Below are 23,092 nucleotides of genomic sequence, written 5' to 3' on the forward strand. Positions count from 1 at the left end.
ATTTACACTGACGATTATTCGCCCATACAGCTTCGATAAAACCGTTTGTATATATCCTCAGTAACAATTTGCGAAAGCTTGGAAAGTTGAGAGCATAGACGGACAAAAGCTGCAGATGCGTCTTCGTAGCACGTAATGTTTGAGGTGGTTTGTAAAGTAGTGTTTTCCCGTGTATCTTTAAGATAATTAGTAAGCGATTAGTGAGCCGTGGTTAAGTTCTGGCAGGGAGGAGGTATTAGAAAGACGGCTCGTGTGTCGCCACTTCAAGTTAGGCCAGGTTTTACCCGAGAACGCCTTTGGATATGAAAATCAAGAGGACATGAGACGGCGTCAGACGTACAGAAAACAATGGTCGATGATGTCTGTAAAGAGATTAACATTTTAAATCAATTTAAAACAACAACAGCAACGACAACAACAACAACAACAACAACAACAACAATAATAATAATAATAATAATAATAATAATAATAATAATAATTTCTTATCATTATGAAAAGAAAAGCAATTGAATATCACAGCTGTATCAATTGGTAAGTAGGAGATTCTACTCTTTAAATAGCAGTCTTTCGAATAAAACATAATCAATTTAATTGGATTTATGATTCGATCTTTTTAAATTTAAAAACGGGCATTTCAAAACATTATTAACGAGCCATCGCAAACAAAAATAAAGACAAACTAATCTCTTTATAAAATGGGCTTCACAGTTTATCAAATGGTAAAAACCAAACAGTAAAAAACCAGTTGATCTCGAAGTGAAAGTGGGAAACAAAGAGTTAGCATACCGGACGTTCATTGTCTTAAATCTTCTTTTTAGTTAGTTTAATTTGGTATGTACTGATAATTGCGATATTAATTTTAATTATTAAAATATTAAAATATCCCAAAGCACGTGTTATCATTTTGTTTTGGTCGTTTTTAAGTAATAAGCCATAACTGCAAATTTAGATGAAAGTGAAAAGCAGGGATAGTGTAATCTTTTTTGAACGGTTTTAGCTAGGTGAAGAAAAAGACTTTTTTGATTTTAGAAATCGATAGGATGGTGGTCATTTAGTTCCAAAAAGTTGCTGAGGAACACAGAAAAGTTCGATGATTGCTTTTTTTTCGTGCCAAATTACCTAATTATGTAGAAAGAACTACGTCCTTAAAAGTTGAGTGACCCCCTCTGTGTTTTGAAAGAACTTAAGGTGGCTATATACAAGTACGTGGCACGTTCTTGTCATTACGGTAGCTTTAAGTCCGGCCACATATGAGTCATAAGTTGTCAACACAGCGCCCAGCAAGAACGGGACCTGCCGCGCTCATGGCAACGCAGATTGGGGACGGGGAGATATAGTTTTAACGCTAGGTGTTTACCTGTATACACGAAGCGAGCAGTCATGTCATTAAGACTTAATCTTTGTTACAGTTTTACATATTGATGCACATTTTCATTGACCCAAAAGAAAGCTTTAAGTCTTTGTCTTTTTTCTCGAATCTTAATCTTACCATTTTATGTGTGAGTTTCCAATATAAATTTTGTCTTTTAAATAAAGAAATATAATTAAAGAAACCATCTATTCATTTTCAAGGTACAACATAAAGTCTGACGTTATGACGATATAAACAAAGAAAAATTACAAGAGGGAAAAATCAAACTATGCACTACAGTATTCTGATTGCTTAAACAAAAATTCCGAGTGACGAAGCCAAAAAGTATTCCGCCTAGGTACAATACGTTTAAAACAATTCTTGTGACCGTTATTGTAAATATGATAGTGTATTCTCAGCTGAAGAGTCACGAAGGGGTCCTGGGTGTGAGGTTTTGGTACAATATCAAACAAGAGATACTCGATATAGAAGTGACAGTGTGGGAAATTCCCAGGGCAAAGCCGCGGTGTCAGTTCTATTAGGACATTTTACATTAAGACAAGATAAAGGATATTTTCACTGAACATGTCCGTTACTCGACTGGATGCATGGCATTACTTTTTTCCTGATTTTAAAAAATCAAAGTGTATTAGGCCGTACTCTTTTCTTATGCATGCGTTGAAATATATAAATAAAAATGGAAGATTATATTTTTTAAAGGGAAAATGCGGTGAAAGCGGAGTTAATCCAATCAATTTTGGAATTTGTGTATAAATAATTACCATATTAAATGCATAAATTCTGCTATCGATTTTATTTTCTGTTTTTAAAAAATTAATTCTTCTATATACCGGCGTGGATTGGTCAGCTCCTTGGAGATCCAGTTGCAACAGTGCATTTTCTTCTGAAAGCTAACAAGAATAACAAAGGCCTGCCAACATGTCAAGAAGAAATAACATTGTTTTTACTGCGAAGAAACTTTCATCCTAATTAATTTAGACAACTACTGCAAAAATTCCTTTCACACATGTCTAAACGTTCAAGCTGCAGTATTCGGTTGATCATCTCGGTGCATTTTCACAGATGTTGGTGTAAGTTACAACTACAATGCGCAGTGTAACAGCGTTAACTATGGCAAAAGTAAACAGCCAATCCTGAGACTGAAAACAACACAAGTATGGCTTTTACGTCACAGCCCACTAAGTGATCTGCACATCTAGGGCCTAGGACAATAAATTAGTTTTCACAGAGAGAGGATGGACACACAATTAACCTTATCACGCCGTAGAAACTTATTTTTAACATATTTGACATGTAAAATACAGAAAAAAAGAAGAATACTTTACCAGTGTGTGGCCGTTTAAACAATCAACAAGAGTATGCTATGAATACTGTCAAAACAGGTGGTCCGTATTAGGTGGAAAGGACAGTACGAGCAACGCGTAAAAAACTATTGCACTCAGCTTTCGGATTCGATTACGTAATTCAGATATGCTTGAAGTAGAAAAATTGGCATAAGGGCCTTAGGATTATGGCAATGCGTAGACTGAATCAATGCATGGTATATTCTGAGGAGAAAAATAATTTGGAGAGCCGCGAAAGCTTCGATGAGAAAAGATATGAACATGTAACATTTTCACATTACCGTTAATCATGAAATAGACGTGCAAATGTAATGGGGAAAATAGAAAAATCTACCGCAAACAGTGACGTACAAAGTCAAACTGATAATAGGAACCATGATAAAGTTAAAAATCAAACAAAAAAGACGTGGTCTTCTTCACGATCCTCTAACACTGTGAGTTCTTAAACGCTTTTACCTTATATTTAGAATAATAATAATAATAATAATAATAATAATAGGACAATCTGTATTGCACAGGTTTTTACTCTCTATAACTTATTGGCACTTCTATCCTTTCCAATAAGCCAAAATTATATAGATATTTACTGCCTTACTATTTTTCTTGTGATATGAACAAGGGGGAAACTTGTCACGGAGAGAAAATACACGGGAAAGGCAACTAAATTAATTTTTGATTTAGATAAATGAGCAAAATCGTTACTGCCCCATCACCAAAAGGGACTTGAATAAAAAATCGAAAACTGATGTTCCTTAGCATATTTCACAGTGCCAAATTGAGTGAGGCTTAACTAACTCATACACTTTTTATGATTTTACGAAAATCGATTTAAAGCTTAAGGATAAACACAATCTCATAGATATCATGCACACGACGTCAGAATATTGATGCCGATTTGCATCGACAATTTAAACGAAATGGATGACCAGGAAGATGCTGTTTGGGCAAAGGTGGAATGACAGGATAGCCAATGTCCAACAGTTGTAGAAAACCAGGTGGGTGGTTGCCGACCGGTGGTCAGGGGTAATCAAAGGTGGTCAGTGAACGCTTACTAATACATCAACAAACAGAACGTAGACATTACTTCCGGTGATGCAACCACGCCCTAAGGTGCAATATTGCTTGATAGTTGTAACGTTCAGATAAGATAAAATATTTGTAATCCCTGCCACAAGATCTACTCGGTTTTAAAATGGATTGGGATTTCTTACGTAAACTGAAATGCTGGCAGTTGAAGGGTCTAGTAAAGACTCCGACGAAGATACTGTAATTGTATTGTCAAATGCAGAAAATTGATAAGAACATCCATATTCAAATTAACATTTAAATCATGCTTCAAATAACACAAATAACATTACTTCTGGAATTAAAATTTAAAACATTATTTTGCAAATATTATCAAGTCCGGTTTTTATGTATCTATGGACCCCCAGGACTCTATTTGATATACCAGGCGCGTGCAGTCTACCAGCTCCACCTGTGCCCCACCTCACGGCGTCTCCCTCCGGCCAAGCTGGACGTGCCTCCCCGCCCTGACCATTACCGTTGGATACTGCATGACCAGGCTATCCGCTAATACGGAACCAACTAATGATAATGTCTCTTCAACTAGGATTTAACAGCTAGAGTTGTGGCTTAGTCTGATTAGGTAGGCAAATAAACCTGTTGATACTGTATTATGGAAGGTATAGATTTGGGCAATACTTACCTCATTTTATTCAACTTTGGGCTACTTGAGATTCCACATACAAAGAAAATGTGTAGCAACTAGATAAAACTGAAGAAATATTTGTCTGATCCAATAAGGGCTTTACTCCATTATGCAATAAATAGAAATGTGAAGATTTTTGTAATTGCTTGTGAAATCCCTCACCTCTTTTTTTCCTCTCCTCTATACTATTATTCTTTAAATAATTGGTTGTAACACTATTGTTTTTTGTCGACAAAAAGGGACTGAAAATCAAAATTTGTCATTTTCATCTGTTTTGTGCATTCTTAATATTGGTATCTCCTATGGTGTCTTCCACCCCCCTCCCCAACACACACACACACACAGCAATGTGTTACAAGTATATATTTCACCGGTGCAGCGCTCTGCCTGGTACGGCCAGCGCGCGTACATTTTAACACAATTAACCCATCACCTGAATTTAGAGGGAATTGAGAAAATGTTTCTTTTAAATTTTCACAGTCCCGTGGGCTCAAAGGTGGTTTCTACAATTAGAATGATCGCTCGGATGTGGATCAGTGCCGGGCGCGGATACAAATTTTCGATTGTTTTGTTTTTTGGAACGTTTAAAGCAACATTTGTTCTCATAAATACCAGTCTTGACCCGTTGATATGCTCGTTTAACAGTTATTGCCCTTGTTCGCACCTTGCTCCAAGATGCTAATACCATACTGGCTAAACCAAATTAAAACACTTTGAAGCGGTTTAAAGCAAACGTGAACGATTACTTCTAATATTAAAAGAATGCTTGAATCCATCAAGCCATGATATAGCCTGCAGCAACGAAATAAAATAAATTATCAACTTTAAGCGGTGAGTTTTAGTATGATAATGTAAATGTATATCGTATAACGCACGTAATCTAATTAATTAAATCATTCATTTATCATGTACCTTCTATATTCGAAGTATATCCTTCTTGATGCCGTCTTGATATCATAAATCAAACGCGTAAGTTCAAGAAAAAATTAGGGATTCATATTTTCCTTAAGTTTTTAAGTGATGCAAAATAGCTATGCGTCCCTTCCGTATTCTCTAAGGTAAAACACACGTGCGGTATGGGGTGTTAAGATTAACTAACGAGACTGTCAACCGATTAGTTGCTCAGTTAGAATTAATCACCATCCATTTAAACAACAGGCGATAACATCTTAGAACCGCAATTAAGACGGCCAGAGGGCGGAGCGAAGCGCAGATCGAAAGTTTTACTTAACAGCACTGACAGTGTATAATTTACTATTTGCTTAAGGTTGTCTGTTGTAAATTTATTTAATTCAGATTTAAAAAACAGATTGTGTTATAGAAAAAGGTGGTGCAAAATGAATCAGTCCAACATGAGCCTCTTGATGACTATTAGAATATCTACTGGTCCTGATAGATAAAGCCAGATGGGCGCAAGATTCCTTTTTTTTCTACTGTTATGCATCAAATAAAAGGTAGGTTGGATATTAGCTGCAGCAGGCGTGAAGGGCGAGGAAAACCTGGCGAAAATGGTGCAGAAAATTGGTACCAGAAACAAGCGAAATGTCGAAAGAAGTGCTGCGTCTGAAATTGATACATTCTCTCGCTGAGTCAATAAAGCCGCCTCTATGTACGTCACTACCTGAATCTTACAGCTTACACTCATTAGCAAAAGTGCTTATTTATGCACATAAGGGAAGGATATATTTATGAGCGCTCCCTGCAGCGCCCCGCCGTTCGATCAGTAACAAATTACGTAGAAAAGACATCATCCAATTGACTGATGCCACTGAGACTTCAACAAATTAAATTGACTCCAAATATTCGAATACAGTTATCAACTGTTGGTGTGTTTATGTGCGTCGGAAATGTATAATAGTTAAAACGACATGGACTTCCTACACTGTCAATTAAGGGAATAAGCTGAAAATAGCAAAGCGACCAATCAGAAGCGCGCTTAAGTTTACCTCCAACTTGCTGGGCCAATTATCAGTGACAGGCGAAGTAACCGAACGCTAGTCCTCTATTCCGGGTGGCCGATTTCGGCCTTGAAAGTAGGAGGCGCTCCCTACTCAACACAGAACTGTACACAGTATCCAGGCTGTAAAGACCTCGGAGAACCCAAGTTCCCTGTGCAAAAAGGGAAGACAATTTTGAGGCTTGATCATAACGAATTCCAAGACGGATTCTTACGCAGAAGACGATATGGACATGATGAGTAGAGGGGGACACATGTACTCCCCTCTCGTGGAGCGAGGAGCGCGGAGACCCAAGTGTGCTCGTTGTAGAAACCATGGTATGGTATCGTGGCTGAAGGGCCATAAGAGACATTGTCGCTTCAAGGACTGTTCTTGTGCCAAATGTAATCTCATCGCCGAACGACAGCGAGTAATGGCGGCACAGGTGGCTCTGAAACGCCAGCAAGCGGCAGAAGACGCCATAGCCATGGGCCTCCGTGCTTGTCAAGCTGACTCCAGCCTCCCCACCCTGACCCAGGGGCCACTCTGGGGACCTGGGACCATCATACCCCCACAAATATCAGAGAATACTAGAGAAGGGGAAGAAGGAAACCACGAGGACGCAAATGGTAAGTTAAATGTAATTTTTTTTTGCCTTAAGTGTCTAAATGGGATATGTCTCACAAGGTCTTCTCTCCTCCATTTGCCGATTGCTTTTGATAATATTGTCACGCTATGGACAACGATATAACAAATTCACTGCAACATGCTGGTTGCTTAAATGTTTTTCATGCAGGCAATGACAGACTCGAGTTTGTCGATTTTATTCTGTGATCGATATCTATCACAAAAACAAACATTTACCAGAAAAAAGGACGGTTTGCTGAATTTCTAATACTTTGCCGAAGACAGAACTTGCTTCAAGTTAACTGTTCTTTCATTAATCAGTTTATCATTAAAGTATGTCGCATTTCGGTCAAAATCCTGTAACTGCATGTTATTTCATGTCACTTCTTTTGAAAACACGTAATCTTAATGTATCGATACATGCTACAACAGCTTCTACACTTGCTCTTAATTAGTTCCCCACTGAAAAGAAAATAGCCCAAATAAGAAAACATTGCACACGTTTGGTCTTTAATGATCACCCTAGACCTTAGACATTGTTGTTTCTGTTGATTAGATATATTTTACAGAATATACCAAAGCAATTGGGTATGGCATGTAACAAGTTTGGATCTTGCTTGAGTTGTCAGAGCTTGATTCAATTATATTATGTCTAAAACGTTGTATTTGAACCTTGCTACTCGACACAGTTAAACCTCACTTGGGTTTAACAAGGATGCAAGCCATGCTTTTGACTCGTTGCCTGAAAATACAAATTTGTTACAGACTAGAAATTGTTCTGAAAAGGTTACTTTGAAAACAAAGAGAGAACGAAAACAGTCTTGCGCCGATATGAAATAATTTTCAGCTGCAGGGTCTGTTCGAAAGCAGCAAGAGAGGAGCATTTGTTGATAACAATGCGTCAAAGGCTGTTCAGATTGCTTGGGGAAGTTTGCTTGGGTAATCACATTTGTGCCTTATTTCAAGGGGGAAAATTGCAAGATAAAAAGAAAAAAATGGCTCATTTCCATAGATACCCAAGAGGAACACGAATTTATCCAAAGGAAAATAAAACTTCGCTGTTCAATAAGTTCATGAGATTTTTGAAAGATTAAAAGGCAAATCTATATTTCAAAAGATAAGATATTAAACAAAATATTGCCACTTTTTTGATAAAAATTGTTCATATTCACATTTCATATTCACAAATGGCAGTCCATATGAATGGGGCAAATTGGGAAATTAGAAAGAAAAAAATGGCTCATTTCCACATATACCCAATAGGAACATGAAATCTTGCTACTCAATGAGCTCATAATATTTTTGAAAAAGTAAAAACTCATCTATATTTCAATAGATAAGATATTGAAAACAAAGCATTGCCATTTTTTCTTGATAAAAAATTGCTGATGTCTACATTCATATTCGCGAATGGCAGTCCCCATGAAACATTTTCGATATTCGATATTTTGGACTCAAAATATAAACCTTGAACGAACGTGTGTTATTTTAACTCGTATTAAGCATCATTTTGATTTATATTTTTTGTCTTCTAAGATTATTCAATCTATGCATAAAATGTTGAAGACATTTTAACTGAAAGTGTATACTTACACATGTGAAAACTAAAACAATATATGAAATTTATATTTTCTTTCTTGAAGTGCTTCTCTGGCGTTGAAACATCTTTTTTGTATTTTGAAGTTTTAACTGATGGACAGGCATTAATTTTATAAAATATTTCTTCTGATGAAAATTTACACACATAAAAAGAACTGTGAAAGTTTAAATTCTAGATGTTAACTACAAGAATAAGTATGTTACGCATTGCGTGGCGCGGCTTTATCTTCGTTCCTGTCAACTCTGTGTATTTTCTCTTAAAATCGAAAGCAATAGAAACGTTATTTTTTACCTAAAACTTCCGGTCTCTCTTGTTACACAGAATTAGACCCCACACAATTTGATTAAACATCCTCAGTATCAATATTTCCCCTGTGCTGAATGTTTCTGACGGAAATCGACACAAACCTGTGTTTGACAGAAATTCCGTAGTTTATTTAGATTAGTAATATCTACCAGTCGCATGCAACTTAGAAGTAGACAGATTACTCTGGTCCTGTCGATTTGAAACTGGGGTAATTTCAAATATCTTTGATGGGCCTGAAATAAAGGTTAAGTATTGGGATTGTCAAATACTGGTGAAATAGAATAAGTTGAATATTTTGTTAAAAGTCATGAAAAAGACATCTCCTGTATCTAGCAATTCTTGCTTAGTGTAGTGTAATTCATATGAACAAAAACGAATATAATTCTATTGGCATTTAAACATAACGGACATCATTTAAAAACCGGTTCTTGTTTTAGTGTTTTTCTGGGACAACAGTAGCACACCTGCCTTTTGACTAACTAAATCTACTTAAAGGTGTATCCATTATATCATGGCACAAAGTGTTAACCCAATAACAAACAACACCTCATTAATTACATATCAACGTTATACAATTGCAGTAACATCAAACACGCGGAACAGAAACACTAGAAAGTTGCGCAACAAAGGGTAAACAAATCAATATTGGGTATTGCGAGAGGAAATATAGTGCTGAGCGTTGTATGTTATTGTCTCCGGAGGGTGCAGGATTCCTAGGAACATGGAAGTTTTCTTTAAAAATCAGATCAATATGAGAGTTGTAACATTGTGTTCCCGTTGGGTTGAACATGAGATTCTAACACGGGAAAGTGAGTTAACGCAGCGAGGGGTGTGGTAAACACGGTCGTGAACTTAGATCGCTCAAAGCGCTTAAGTTTAACAAAATTAAACCTATTTTTGTTCTATCCATAATCGCATGAAAGACAAAAACATTAGCGTTAACTATTTTCATACGCATTTTTGTGTCTGGCTGCAGAATCTCAGAGGTTTTAATTTGATTTTGGGATTCAAACATTTCAGAAATTTTCAATCTTAATAAATAAAGATTATTCATTTATTGAAAAGTTGCCCCCAGAATCAAATAAAATGCGAGCGAAAATTTTCATAAATAATTTGAAGTGGTGTTGAAATAGAATAATCTTTTTAGAAAAGCCTGACTGAATTTTCTTTCAAACGGTAATTTCTCACTCATGCTATTGCTGCTTTAATCGGCATAAAATAACAAATAATACTTATTACATTAAGAAATAAAAATATAGAAATGTTATCAGATCGTAAAATCTTTTGTGGTTTCATAACATCTTATTAATGTAGTTGTTCGCATTTTAGTTGGTTTAAAGTGTTGTTTGGGTTTCCTAAAATTTGAGTTTTATTGCAACGATGTGTTTATTGACATTAAACTTGTAGTCCATTAGATGATAACGTGATCTGTTAGGAAGGCAACCATGTGTTTTAGCCACAAAAATTCGCATGGTTACTTTCAACTATCAAGCACATTTATTGTCATGGATGATAAATATAGATATTAAACGCGTCGTTTTTTTACAGCAAATCGATAAACAATGCTAATTTCTAAACTTGGATATCTACGCTCATTTATATATTTATTAATCCGTCTTTTTATATTATTTTTTTCACTAAAGAACTTAATTTGTAAAACATGTCTAGTAAATTAACTTTCACTATTAATTTCTGCACATTGGAAATCTATGAAACAACTCACTAAAGCAAATCTGTACATAATTTATAGATAACGATGAGGACGTGGACGTGGATGAAACCGGGGATGAGGAGAAAGAAGAGACGGAGACCGTTGAAACAGCTAAACAACCAATTAAAACAGTTGACACATCAGAGCCTCGGGAGCAGAATAACAATCTGGTGTCACGGGAAAGGAGTACCACGCCGAAACCAGCCTTACCAAAGAAAACTGGACACGCGGAAGAGAGTCACCCTTCTTCTATCCCCACGGCGTACCGGCCGGGCAGGCTGAGTCACATTGAAATATTAGAAAGGATATTCCCCTTTCAGAAAAGAACTGTACTAGAATTAGTCTTACAAGGGTGCAACGGAGACATTGTCAAAGCTATTGAACATTTTCTCTCTCTCCAAGACACACTTATGGCCCAACAGCATGCATCAATGCGCGCGCCGCCCAGTAGCATGGAAAATGGCTTCCATCCGTATATGAATGCTTTGAATTCGGTAAAATCAACGACGAACGGCGTTCGCGCAAAATACCCTCTCAACAACGGTGGGATCAAATCAGCATTCACCCCGCTAACTCCGGCGTCGTCTCAAGCTGCTCTTCATTCTGCGTTCTCTCCTCGAGCTGCGGCGTTCACGACGGACGCTCTCCTGGGACGGTCACCCCTTTTTCCGCGCCATGACATTCGCCCAGCCGACTTTTTCAGTGCGTCATCTCCATTCGCATACCCTGGACTTGGGACGCTCACTCCAACCCTATCGTCGGGCCTTGGAGCCCCTTTTCTTCTTCATCCTTACCGCCACTTTTCTGGTGAAATACCTCAAGGCATTTTAAGTAAACCGTTGGAGAAGTCACCAAGAAGTGACCGAGACTCCGAATGTCTTTCTGACTGTGGAAGTTCGGAAGATGCTAATACTTAAATTGGACGCGATCCGTTAGGAATGACTTTTTTTGTTAAATTTCTGAAGACTATTATAAAAAATTAGGTCACAGGCAAATGCACACTGACTTTTGGTGCATCTCCGTGTCAGAATGTTGGCCTGAGAGCGAGAGTATTGTGATAGTAAATTGTTATGTAGCGGTTGTGGTTTTATATTCTCCAAATGTGCGTGGTAAAGTGAGATTCATTTGTAATGCACTCATTGTACACCTATATACCAAGTATTTGTTAAAATAACCGTTTCGATGTCTTGAAGAAAAAACTTATATTAAGACATATATCAAAATATTTTTGTTTTATCACTGTTTTTCTCTTAAAGGCTTGTAGCTGCATGTTGAAGGGGTACTTAATTAATTATACTTATTTATAATATGTTAATAGATACTGTAAATCTCAATAACATTTAAATGCTTTGTTTCCTATTTGTCTTAAACTTACCTTTGGGCATTTCATTACACTATTGTAATATGTAGGTGATGAACTTACAAATGTATGTATTAATAAAATATTATTGTATATAATAGTTGTCTGATTGACCTTTTGGGCGAGCTCTAGCAATAGAAATATATCAATTTTATGAATTCTACGTGGCACAGCTAATCTTAAACTGACGCGAAAAAAGTTAATACCTTTAAACGATAGATAATATAAATGGTTGTGTCATGTAATTGAAGTGCATTGCCCCTTGTGTGGAGACGTCGGGTTTGTAACTTAGTACCGCATGTCTGGCTTGCTGTATCTAATACAACCCCAATAATAGGGAACATGCTTTAACACAGTCAAAAGGCCGGGTGCTTTGTTAGTAACATAAACATGACCGTCCTATATCTATAGTATTTATATTCATACAAAAGTTTCTATCCAAAAATCAGCAAACTTGTGAATGTATATATTAGTGTTTAAGAGGTATAAATAGTTTTCTTAAGACCTAGCGACAATGTCAATCAGAAGTTACAGAGAGATGTTTAACTTCCCAAGCTCTAACACAATTCAACTTTTGACCTAATACGAAAGTCAAACTTTCTATTGTTCAAACTTAAAACTAACTTTCAGATTAAAGCAAGTCACGGATGGTGTTTCACTTGTCTTTGGAAGGCTCTCTTGTTTTACAATAAGTGATGAATAGGAATGAGTACAAAGCAAGACGTTTCATGCTCAAATATCACTTGAGGGATATAATGGAGAGTCAATGTTTGCCCAAGTTTTAACTCATTTTGTTTGTTTTCTATATCAAACCACTTTGCTTTCACTTAATGTTCTCAAGTCGCCTGCACACAGTAGCCACACCATTTTAAATATTTACTTCCAACATCGCTTAGTGTCATTGTAATAATTAAGCGAGGAAAGACAATGCACAACACACAGAAAGGACCGGTGAGGTTTGTAAATTTTGCCTATCAAAGAAACTCTATCTCCATTATAAATTCATTATGAATACAGGTGGTTAGCATCTGAAATCTGAGTCGGGGAAAAATAGGCCAATTGTTGGACACGTAATATATATTTATTCTTCTTATCCTATCGATTTATCGCCAAAACTACAATATCTCCCACACGAATCTCAGTCAGTGCCGCTATTTTTTAAGATTGCTGCTGGGGATTGTGGCCATAATTTTTACCTTATTTTAGGGGCTTTGTTCTCAACATCGAACAACATCCATCTGCTATTCGTTTTTTTCTTTTTCTTTTTTTATGTAAAGAGGTATCAATAAATGCATGTCTGTTGACTTTTGTATTCAAAGTTACCCCTGGAAGAAAAGTTTGGGCTAAGTTCTATCTTGATATACCTATACATATACATATATATGCTTGTAGTGTACATTGTGTTCTGACCTTTCCAAACCCATACAGGTGGACCTGCTCTCACCTGCGCCATACCAGGTGAACTATTATAAATAGCTCCTTGACGTTCCCGGAAAGAAAAACATCATTTATAACAAAACGTGTACCTCAACAAGGCTACATCTATAGAAATTATTCAAGCAAGCACTTTGTTATTTTAGTTTGCAGGGATAATGCAATTTCCTCTGTAATTGACTACGATTTTTTATTGTTTGGTACCCAGTACCTTGCAGAATGGCCACCCTATCCCCTATCTTCTGGTATGTAGGCCGGAGATGGTAATAGATGGATAGGAAAATGTAACAGTGGTCAGACCAAAGTGGTCAGTCGGTAGTGACGTCTGGTCAGGTGTGCCTAGCTGGCCAAGTGGTGACCATACGTGCTGCCGACTCCTACCAAATGGTTTCAGGTCCGTACAGCTATAGTCTCAGCATGTGTGTACCAGTCCACGGTCTGATCTCTCCCCTCGGCACACGTGTTCTCAACCAGATCGTGTATTCTGATGCAATATAGAAATAAACCCAACGTGAAATAGAGATAACTATTTTGGGGTTATTTGTCTACTTTTAGAATATTGGTGGGTGATGAGTTGCACGTGGAATCTTCTTCTGCGTCTACCAGGACAACAAGATTAATGAGAACAAACCAATAAAAAATTACATAATTAAGGAATATTGGGCATATATATCTTATCTTTCTAAACTTGGTGTTTTTTTTTTATCTCATCAAATATTTTAATGTAGGAAATGGTGGTTTCTCCTTCTTATTTTTTTTTGTTCCTGATTACGCACATCTTTTTGTATTTTTACACATGGAAGGTACAGACAAAGCATAGAAAAAATTGCAAAGTGCCTGTTTGAATGTCAAAAGATAAGCAGTTTCAATTTTTTTGTATGCCCCTACTGCAAGAAAATGAAATTTGAAAAAAAAATTTACTCAATTGCAAACATTTTTTAAAATAATCTTAAAGTTTATGAGGTAAAACGGACATTTTAATGGTGACCAGAATTGTCAAAATTTTTAGTTTTTACGTCCAAAGTTAACGTCCAAACATGCAAAACGTGAGAGTCTAATTCTGCAATGGTAAGCCTCATAAACAAATGTTTTAAATAGAAAATCCCTTTTAAAGTTTTATTTTGCTTAATGACATACAGCCTTTAAGTCTATTGTTTGCAGAAGTCAAGTATTTTTTGCAAATCCAACTAAGTAAATGAAAATCTATAGAAAATTATCTATGAAGAAATTATTTTATCATTATGTCTTTTTCTTATCTAAAAAGCTACCATTATGAACAAATTACTTCACCAAGTTAGAATACTTGAAAAAATAGTTTTAATTCTTGGCTTCAAAACTGCTAGTATTAAAACTAATTTTTAAAAAATTAAATTGTTATTCTAATTTTTTTCTGACAGAGACAGAGGTGCTGACAGAGGTCTAGAAGGATATATCTAGAGTAGAATTGCCAAACGGTTAGGGGCAGAGGGTAAATATTTAAGAAGCTGCAACCATATTGTTGAGCGCCGGCTTATGGTATGCCGTGAAAGTGTCATGTCCTTTGTTTGCCTAAACAGAGTAGGTAATTAAAACAATGCAAGTTGTGTTGTCAAACAATGGCCTCCCTTGGTTTGTGTAGTTAGTAAGGTAGACGGACATAACTTAAGAGCGGAGGAGAAAAAAAAGTGAGTTCAGCTCAGAGCATCTTTCCTCAATTATGTTGTCAAGCACACTAATGACTGGCATTGTGCTGTCTGGCATTGTCAATGTTTCTTTTTAGAGCTACGGAATGGCCGCCGATATTTTGTGGTTCGTTTTTACAGACAGAGTTTGTACGCAATGACGGGAAAAGAATGGCGAACACTCCTTTTAGTCTATCCCGCTACGGGTACAGCAAGAGATTTTTTCTGACCGGCAGACTATCGTACTTGCGGGAAGTTGCATCAGTTTCTGTAGACAATGGTTGGTAATCTAAACAGAGTGAAGTTTCAAAATGTTGTTTGAAGATAGCCATGTGAGATAGTGGGTTTCAAGTTGCCGTAGTTCCCAGTTGCACGGTATCCATTTTGCCGATAGCCGACAATGTAGCAGTCATATAGAGAAATCCTGGACAAAATGCAGTTACAGTTGTTTATCTTCTAACACTGAGAAACTTGTTTCATTTTACAGCAGCGCGGCACGGAGCTGTTCTTGTAGGCAGTGATACGAAACACAACTTCGCTATCTTTCTGCAACTTTCCGGTCTGTATGTAGAGTTCCTTTAGTGCTAAGATTGCCTGACTAGGTCGGTGGCATTAAGATATATTCTTTGTGGTATTATAATTTTTTTAGCATTACATGTTCTTAGTTGCATAACGTAGGTAATTTTTTGACACGAAAGTCCTATGGGTTTTTTGAAAATGCTGTCAATTGATTTCAATTTGTTTTATATCTAATTTTATGTGCAGTTAATCGTTATTTTAGGAAAAGTTTTGAACACTTAATGTACATTTTGAGGATGAAAATATTTTCAAGCAGCGAAGACAACATAAAACAATTTTAATTAAAAAAAATCATAAAAGCGGATAAAAAAGAAAAGAGACTATAAAAACAACACTTCCTCAAAGTGCTCCTAGGTCAAACAAAACATTTCATCTATTTGTTTAGCAATCAAAAACACGAAATCCTTTTTACATTCATCTGTAAGTATGATATATCATTGCATTGTTGTAAAAGTTCTTTCGATTCATTCTGTTTCTGAAGCATGCAGATTTAATGTAATGGCCAAAGAATCCATGGAGACCACTGAATAGCCAAACATTTGGCAGTGTTCACATAAGAGTTTTATCTCAAAGTTACAATATTCGACATATTTTGCTAATGCAGGAGGCCTATTCTATTCTTACATGATACACTTACTTCAAACACAACTGGCTAATTTCTGAAATGTACAGTCACGTTTATATTTTGCCTATCTTGTGTGTTCTGAAGTACCGTGATAAATTACCTACTACTGATAAAGAAACGTGGGAACAACACTCGACGAATAGAGTATATTTTCATTTCAACTTGAAATAAAAACGGCTGTTGATATTGATATATTTCAAAGTAAACAATGATAGGAGATATACCTGAAAATACGCCTTTCAATTTTTGTATTCAAGAATTTAGGTTAAAGTAATCATAGAGAATTTATTTAAAAAAATTTGAACAATTTAATTTAATAAGCTTAAAGAAAGAATTATATTTTCTTTATAATAGTTTCTATCCTTGTAAATAGAATGGCAGAAATTACTTTTGACTTATTGTGGACATTTTCGTGTTTAGGGGGCAGAGCTTCCATAACTTCTTTCACAGAATAAACCAGAACCAGGCACGATGGAAAAAACTCTAAAGCGGGGGAGAAATGATGACATTGTTTCACCTTTTCCCAGTGTATAAATCAGACTAATTTCACTAATTGAACCGACGCCGTTCTATTGAGAATATTTACTTGAGTGAGAGTAAGAGTATTGGACCCACCACGATATGTGAAGGCAAAAGTTGAAATGTTTAGATACAGAATATGTCCTACCGCGGCAAAAGGCGATGCTTGCAAAACTGACGCAGAGTACTGTAAACTTGCCACCGGCTAGATAGGCTGATGGAGAGCCGCGAATATATTCTGTCATGTTTGTGGTTATTTTTATATTTTGAGTATGTGTATACCTTCAGTGTATTCCGAGGTCTATAAAGCCATTAGCGGTGAAAAAGTTACACTGCCACACCCGCGAAGCGCAGTTGGCTTATCCAAACTAAAATTTCCACAGGCAAAGAAATTTAGCAACGAATCTTTGCCGTGTCACTCAGTAGTGCGTAGCAATTTTCAGTACCCGTGCCAGCAATTATCAAGGTATTTATGTTATACATTTGAGTGGTTTGGTGCTTATTGAAATGTCAAAACTTTTATGTTATATATGCAGGCCCTAACAAATCTCAAGTTTTACTTTTAAAGATCAAATGTGGCCTCGGGATATGACGTGTATATAGACATGGTGCAGTCGTGTAATTTAACGAGATCATTTTTCTCGAGAACCTTGAGGTTGATAGATGTTTGAAATGGGAATTAATTGCATTTTTGAAATATAACTGTAGGAATGTAAACTTGGTAAATTCAGTTGCTTTTTTTTCACCAGACCTTTCCCTTGAACATTTTAATGTTTTAATGTATTTAAAAACATTCTGAGGGTGATCCAATGTAATGCAAATAACTGTAGATTTGCATTAATTGAATTTGAATTTTGCAGTCGTAAAATCCAGACAACCATATTCAAATTTTTGATAAATTTTGCAGATTTCTTCATATTCTACTGCCCTTAATTTGTACGTCTCAAACAAACTGGATTTACATGAAAACCTTCATGAGCATTAAAATCTTATGAAAAAAATGAATAGTAAAGGTAAGGTGACGAAATCTACTCGGCGTTCATTTTAGTAAAATCATTTTACCAGGTGTCAGCCAAGAGCAATTGTTCTTGGAGGAGGCAAACAAGCCATGTTTCTATGGAATTTAAAGAAGGAGTATGCTGTAAAAAGAAACAAGAGAATAATGAATAAATGGAAACAGAAACGTAAAAGTCTGATCTTGCCCAGATAAAACCAAAATGGCAACAATTAAACCTTGGTATATTTTTCAACTATGTCTTCCTGCTGTTTTTGTTTGTGGAAAAGACATCGAATACTTGAACCACTTTCACGAAAAACCACCTTACGCGGTGTCAAACCCAAATAGCTTGTCAATCAAGGGGTTAAGATCGTTTTCTTTAAATTTTCGTTTTGTTATTGAAGCAGTGAGACTTGAACCACGAGGTCACGTGTCTATACATTGGCAATGTCCAAATGGATCTCCGATATTTTGATATGGACACTGATGTTGTATTGATTAATTACATTGATGCTGATGCAAGTGTTTGCAAGTAGCAAAGTGCCATGTCACTCCACGGGTGACCATCAGATAAAATGCTCTAGGACGAAAACCTGGGAAGATTCTTGCTACAAATGACAGCAAGAGACAATCGCAGAGAAGAGAAAATTACGTTTCTAAACTAACTTAAAATCGTCCTTAGTCACCAATAAGATCTCGATCAGATGACTAGCATAGCAAACGCGATGACTCACTTTGTTTGCACTGACTCCACCGTGGGCTGGGGTCCTCTAATGCACCATACCATCCCACATTTTTGCTGGGGTCTGCAGCAACTTTTTGACCGGCTATGCCATTTTCTATCAGAGTCGCATCTAACAGTTGGGTGAAATTGTCGTTATGTGATTTCAGGTAAATTTATTGTGAATTTTAAAAATAATTCGTTTCTTTTAGATTAAAACAATTGATGTAGAATGATCTGCTTTATGTCATATATCTGATACATATTGTAATACAATTTATGCCATCAGCTTGAAAAACAAAATGAAGGTTAGCATGCATATTCACATAAAAATTACACTGTATCTTAATCGACTGTTATGAATCTTTTTACGAAACTGCATTTTCATACAACCAAGATTAATGAACATGTTTCTGCTGTTATATATACAAACTTGGCACATTTTTTTGAGGGAGCCAAAAAGGTCTTGTATTACTGCATACAGATTGATAAACCTTATTGCTCGTTTTTGTAAAATCATTATGAAAAGCGTGTAATTTTTTCTGATGTAAAAGTGCATATTTTTGCATATTTTTCTATAAATTTACTTACTGATAGGTAAATAACACTTTTTTGGCAAATTATATCCTTAATAAATTTTATGTAAAAAATTGAGAGTAGTGCTCCTGGTCTGATTATCCGCTACGTTAGATTTAAGACCAAATTTTGTCTTATAATTAAACCTTATTGTTACCATAAATAACAATAATTGCCATCATCAAAAGCTCAGGTGGGCATTATAATTTTTGAGAAAAACACGACATTTTTCTTCCTCCTTGTTTTTTCTTTTAGAAATCTCTTACATTCATTACGTCTCCTCCATGTTTCTTTAGTCTTCAAGCTATCTGATAAATAATTCACAGAAACCATTTGCACAAGCGCACCAGTATGGTAATGTCTATAGTAAACTGTGCCGCTATAATACAGGCATAAATTATGACATACTAGCTGCCTGTAGTTAAGCGGTGTCTGATTGCTCATTGGATGTCCCTGTTTGGATCCACATTATTTTGTTATCACCATGGTGATGTCTAGCTGTAATGCAGATGTTATGTTACGAGCACCAGCCACACGTGTCCTGCATATAACATGTTAAGATAAGGAGGAGGGGAGGAAATCCCTTAGATATACTTTTGTACGTGATATTAACGGTAATTTTGAAGTTTAATTTCTTCAAGTTCAAAAGATCGCTGATGAAAATACATACAGTATCTACATTTTAATCTTGGCAAAAGTTTCTTGTTTTGTTGCTTCCCGTCAGAGCAAAGTTCACACACACAGGGGTAGTATGAAGTGGGTGGCCAGATTGGAAAGGGATATTTTATAGCCTCCTTGTGGTAATATGCTGTGTTTTATCATATTGTATTAATGACTGTTTCCTTTCTGCTACACAGATATATGTAAAGACACATTGTATCTTCAAGGGATTTTTTTCTCTTTAATTTCAGTTGGTCCGGTGTCCATTTATTTGTTTGCTCGCCAAGCTTAAAACTAAGCATTTACACAGAGACGATGGGGTATATATACACTTAAGGCTCTTGAAGCCGTCACTTCTCCACTGCCTTGTCTTTGCCAGTGTCGCCACCTCACACCGCGTCCATACTTTTATGTAAACGTAAATAAAACAATTACTTTACCCATGGACATAATAAGAGATTATTATGTCCATGCTTTACCTTAAGTCCCAGAGACACAATTTTTGGTTCAGGATGCTGTGAAAAAAATAGTTTTCCGAGTTAAGATAAAGTCTGCAAATATAATCCCACTTTAGTAAAATATTATATGGTGTTGCCACCATCACTTAAAAGGAAGAGATTTTTTGTTACATTATGTTGCAAACATAAAACGATTTGTTTAGCAGAATTCACCTATTTACCATTAAAGTTTTATATTTTTTTCCTTGTTTTATAAGTTTTTTTTTCTGGTGATATAACATGGCCTCAGGCAACGGTTGCATGTATGTAAACATTGATTTCAAGCAGATGACTGTGTTATGATTTTCAAATTCAGCAATACCACTGTTATTTTTAACCTAACTCTCATAATTATTTTATGGTTACTATTATTTATTTTATGGAATAATCATCATTGCTTTGCAGTTTTACAATTTACTTTCATTTTTGTTGTTTATTTGTCTTTTTTTTTTTTTTGCATTTGCGTTATGATTGTGGTACTTCTTTAAAAAGTTGCTAATAATTGTTACTGAATTGACAATTGCAAATGGATTGTATTTGACGCCAGTTACAAATCCAGTGCCGACGTTCTGCATTTAAAACCACTCTAATTTTTTCAATAATTGTTTAATTTTTTAAAAAATTTATTTTATGGTAAATGTTATTTTTCATAATAACATACTGTAAATTGTCTCCCTCTCACAGTATACATGCCAATGCCCAATTTTCATTTAAAAAATTTAAATACCAGTAACTTCACTTACGAAGCATTTTCCGCCTTATCAACACTCCAGCATTCTACATGTTCACAACTGTTCTATGTCTGGCACAGAAACTCCGTATATTGAAAAGTTACCCCTCCAAGCCCAACATATCTCGCCTCGTGCTGCGACGCGCGCCTCTGGGGAGCTCGAGTAATAAATGTCATGAAACGATACTTGAAAATGTTAGCCTTGGAATCGACGCGAGTTTCCACCCCTGCGGAGAGTTTGTAACTTTTCAACCCTTCAATTTCCCGTCTAATCGATATGGTGTGCCCATGCAGGCTTATGTGGTATATTCTCACTTTTGTGGGCGCAAAGAAAAAATTGAATCACCCGCACGAAAACCACAATAATATTCCCCTCTGCGTCAAAACTAATTTTATTTTTTTTAAATTGAATATAGTTAAGGCTTGGCTTTTTCGCAACTGGACATTTCCTTTTTAGATTGTGTATTTTTCAAAGGTTAAATGCATTAACCGCGCTAAAAGAAAGGATATACAATTTAAATTCAACACCATTTAATGAAACATGATAAAAATTAAAAGAAGGAAGGGCTCGGTTAGAGAGCTACTTAGAGTCATTTGGAGCAGATTTTGAGACAATATGACTCAAGTTAAGACAAAACTGAAAATGTTAAACGTTAAGTTCCCTTGGTCCCTTTCTTCTGGAGATTTATGCACATCACAGTTTGACGGTTTCACAAAGACAGTTTCGGAAAAAGTAATTTTTTTCATAAAAATATCAGCAAACTCGATATTCTTTCCATTCTCCATATCCTTCCCCAATCTCGGCGGTCAGTAAATAGATGGTTGGTAATGCATTTTGGCCTTCTGTACTTTGTTACCCCAGAAAACTGTGCGTGTTTTCCTATTTACATCTCTGCGCAAAAACTACACCGACTCCGGAGGCTATGACATAAACCGTAATTATTCCAAGATACGCAATCTTACATCTAAATACCAAAGTTCCGTTAATAATCGCATGCAAATATATTCTCCAGCCGGGCAAGCTCCTCCACATTTCGACATATCTTCCTAATCTGAGGAACAGGCTGAAACAACTAGGCTTAGACTGTTACAGAGGACGCGAAAATAGTTGCCTAAATTGTTTCCACCAAATCTCCGATATCTATCTAATAGATACAGTATGACGGCATGGTTTAAATTATCTTCTTGCTGCAAAATATCTTTTCAGAGGCGAGAAGAACGGTGTTTTCTGCGCTGGGTACACATGGCATTGATTAGGTCGATCCATTTGGGTGCAATCAGCAGGGAGAAAACACGTATGCTGGTTTCAAATAAAGACCATGTAACATTACGAAAATTTGGCTTTTAGATCGAATTACTCTGTCAAAAACAATTCCGATGAACAGAACGCAATGTTTTAACAAGTGGCCGGCAACTAGTTAGGTGGGTCCAACAAGGAAATTTTTATTTCGCTTTAAGAAAGTAGATACACTGCTCCATTCCCTCGGTGCAACGGCAAGGTGAGAATAAATGTGGACGTTGTCACGTGACGCAATGCCTGGCAAAACATCCTCGGCACCTGTAGACATAAAAAAAGCAAAAACCTGCGTCCGACTGAGTAAAACTTGGAACAGGTCTGTATCATTTTTGTAAAACGTGTCAAATTGAATAAGCGCATTATTCGCGAGTTTTAGTGACCCCAGGCGCTTTATTGAAAGCACAGCTCGGCGCGTACCCAGTAACAACCCCACACAGCCGCTCCATCTTCGGGCTGCTAGTACCCAATTATAGTCAGCTAGGACAAGTGAAGAAAAATGTTGATACAAAGTGTTCAAATTTATGTTCACCTTCGTCCTGGCATTTTGTTAGCAAGAGATACTTCTTTTTAGAATGCGTCTTAATTGACTTTGACATTTTTTTCTTGTTTGAGCTGAATGGTGCACGTTCTTGAACACATACAACACGTATTTTGTTCATTTCCACGTCCGTCAGAGAGCAACGTTAACCGGTGGAACGCGTGAAAACGATCCCTGGGGGTGTTATCACAGAATTAAAAATTTGCCCAGAACATGTGTGGGCTAGCAATGGTGAAATAGATGAGGAGAGGCGATTTTGAGCGGACGCTTTTCTCCCTTTTATAAGTA

At 36.3% G+C, this 23,092-nt stretch overlaps 1 protein-coding gene across 1 annotated transcript; it reads left to right on the plus strand.

Moving 5' to 3' along the window:
- The first annotated feature begins 6,216 nt into the window (after positions 1-6,216).
- On the plus strand, positions 6,217-12,068 carry LOC106158421 (doublesex and mab-3 related transcription factor 3, truncated). Its single transcript, XM_013534373.2, has 2 exons — positions 6,217-6,995; positions 10,650-12,068. Exons 1-2 carry the CDS (start codon positions 6,614-6,616, stop codon positions 11,525-11,527), a joined length of 1,260 nt encoding a protein of 419 aa, XP_013389827.2. The 5' UTR covers positions 6,217-6,613; the 3' UTR covers positions 11,528-12,068.
- The last annotated feature ends 11,024 nt before the right edge of the window (positions 12,069-23,092 follow it).

Source organism: Lingula anatina, chromosome 1, assembly GCF_051362555.1.
Source record: "Lingula anatina isolate TDL-2025a chromosome 1, LinAna3.0, whole genome shotgun sequence".
Lineage (NCBI taxonomy): Eukaryota > Metazoa > Brachiopoda > Lingulata > Lingulida > Lingulidae > Lingula > Lingula anatina.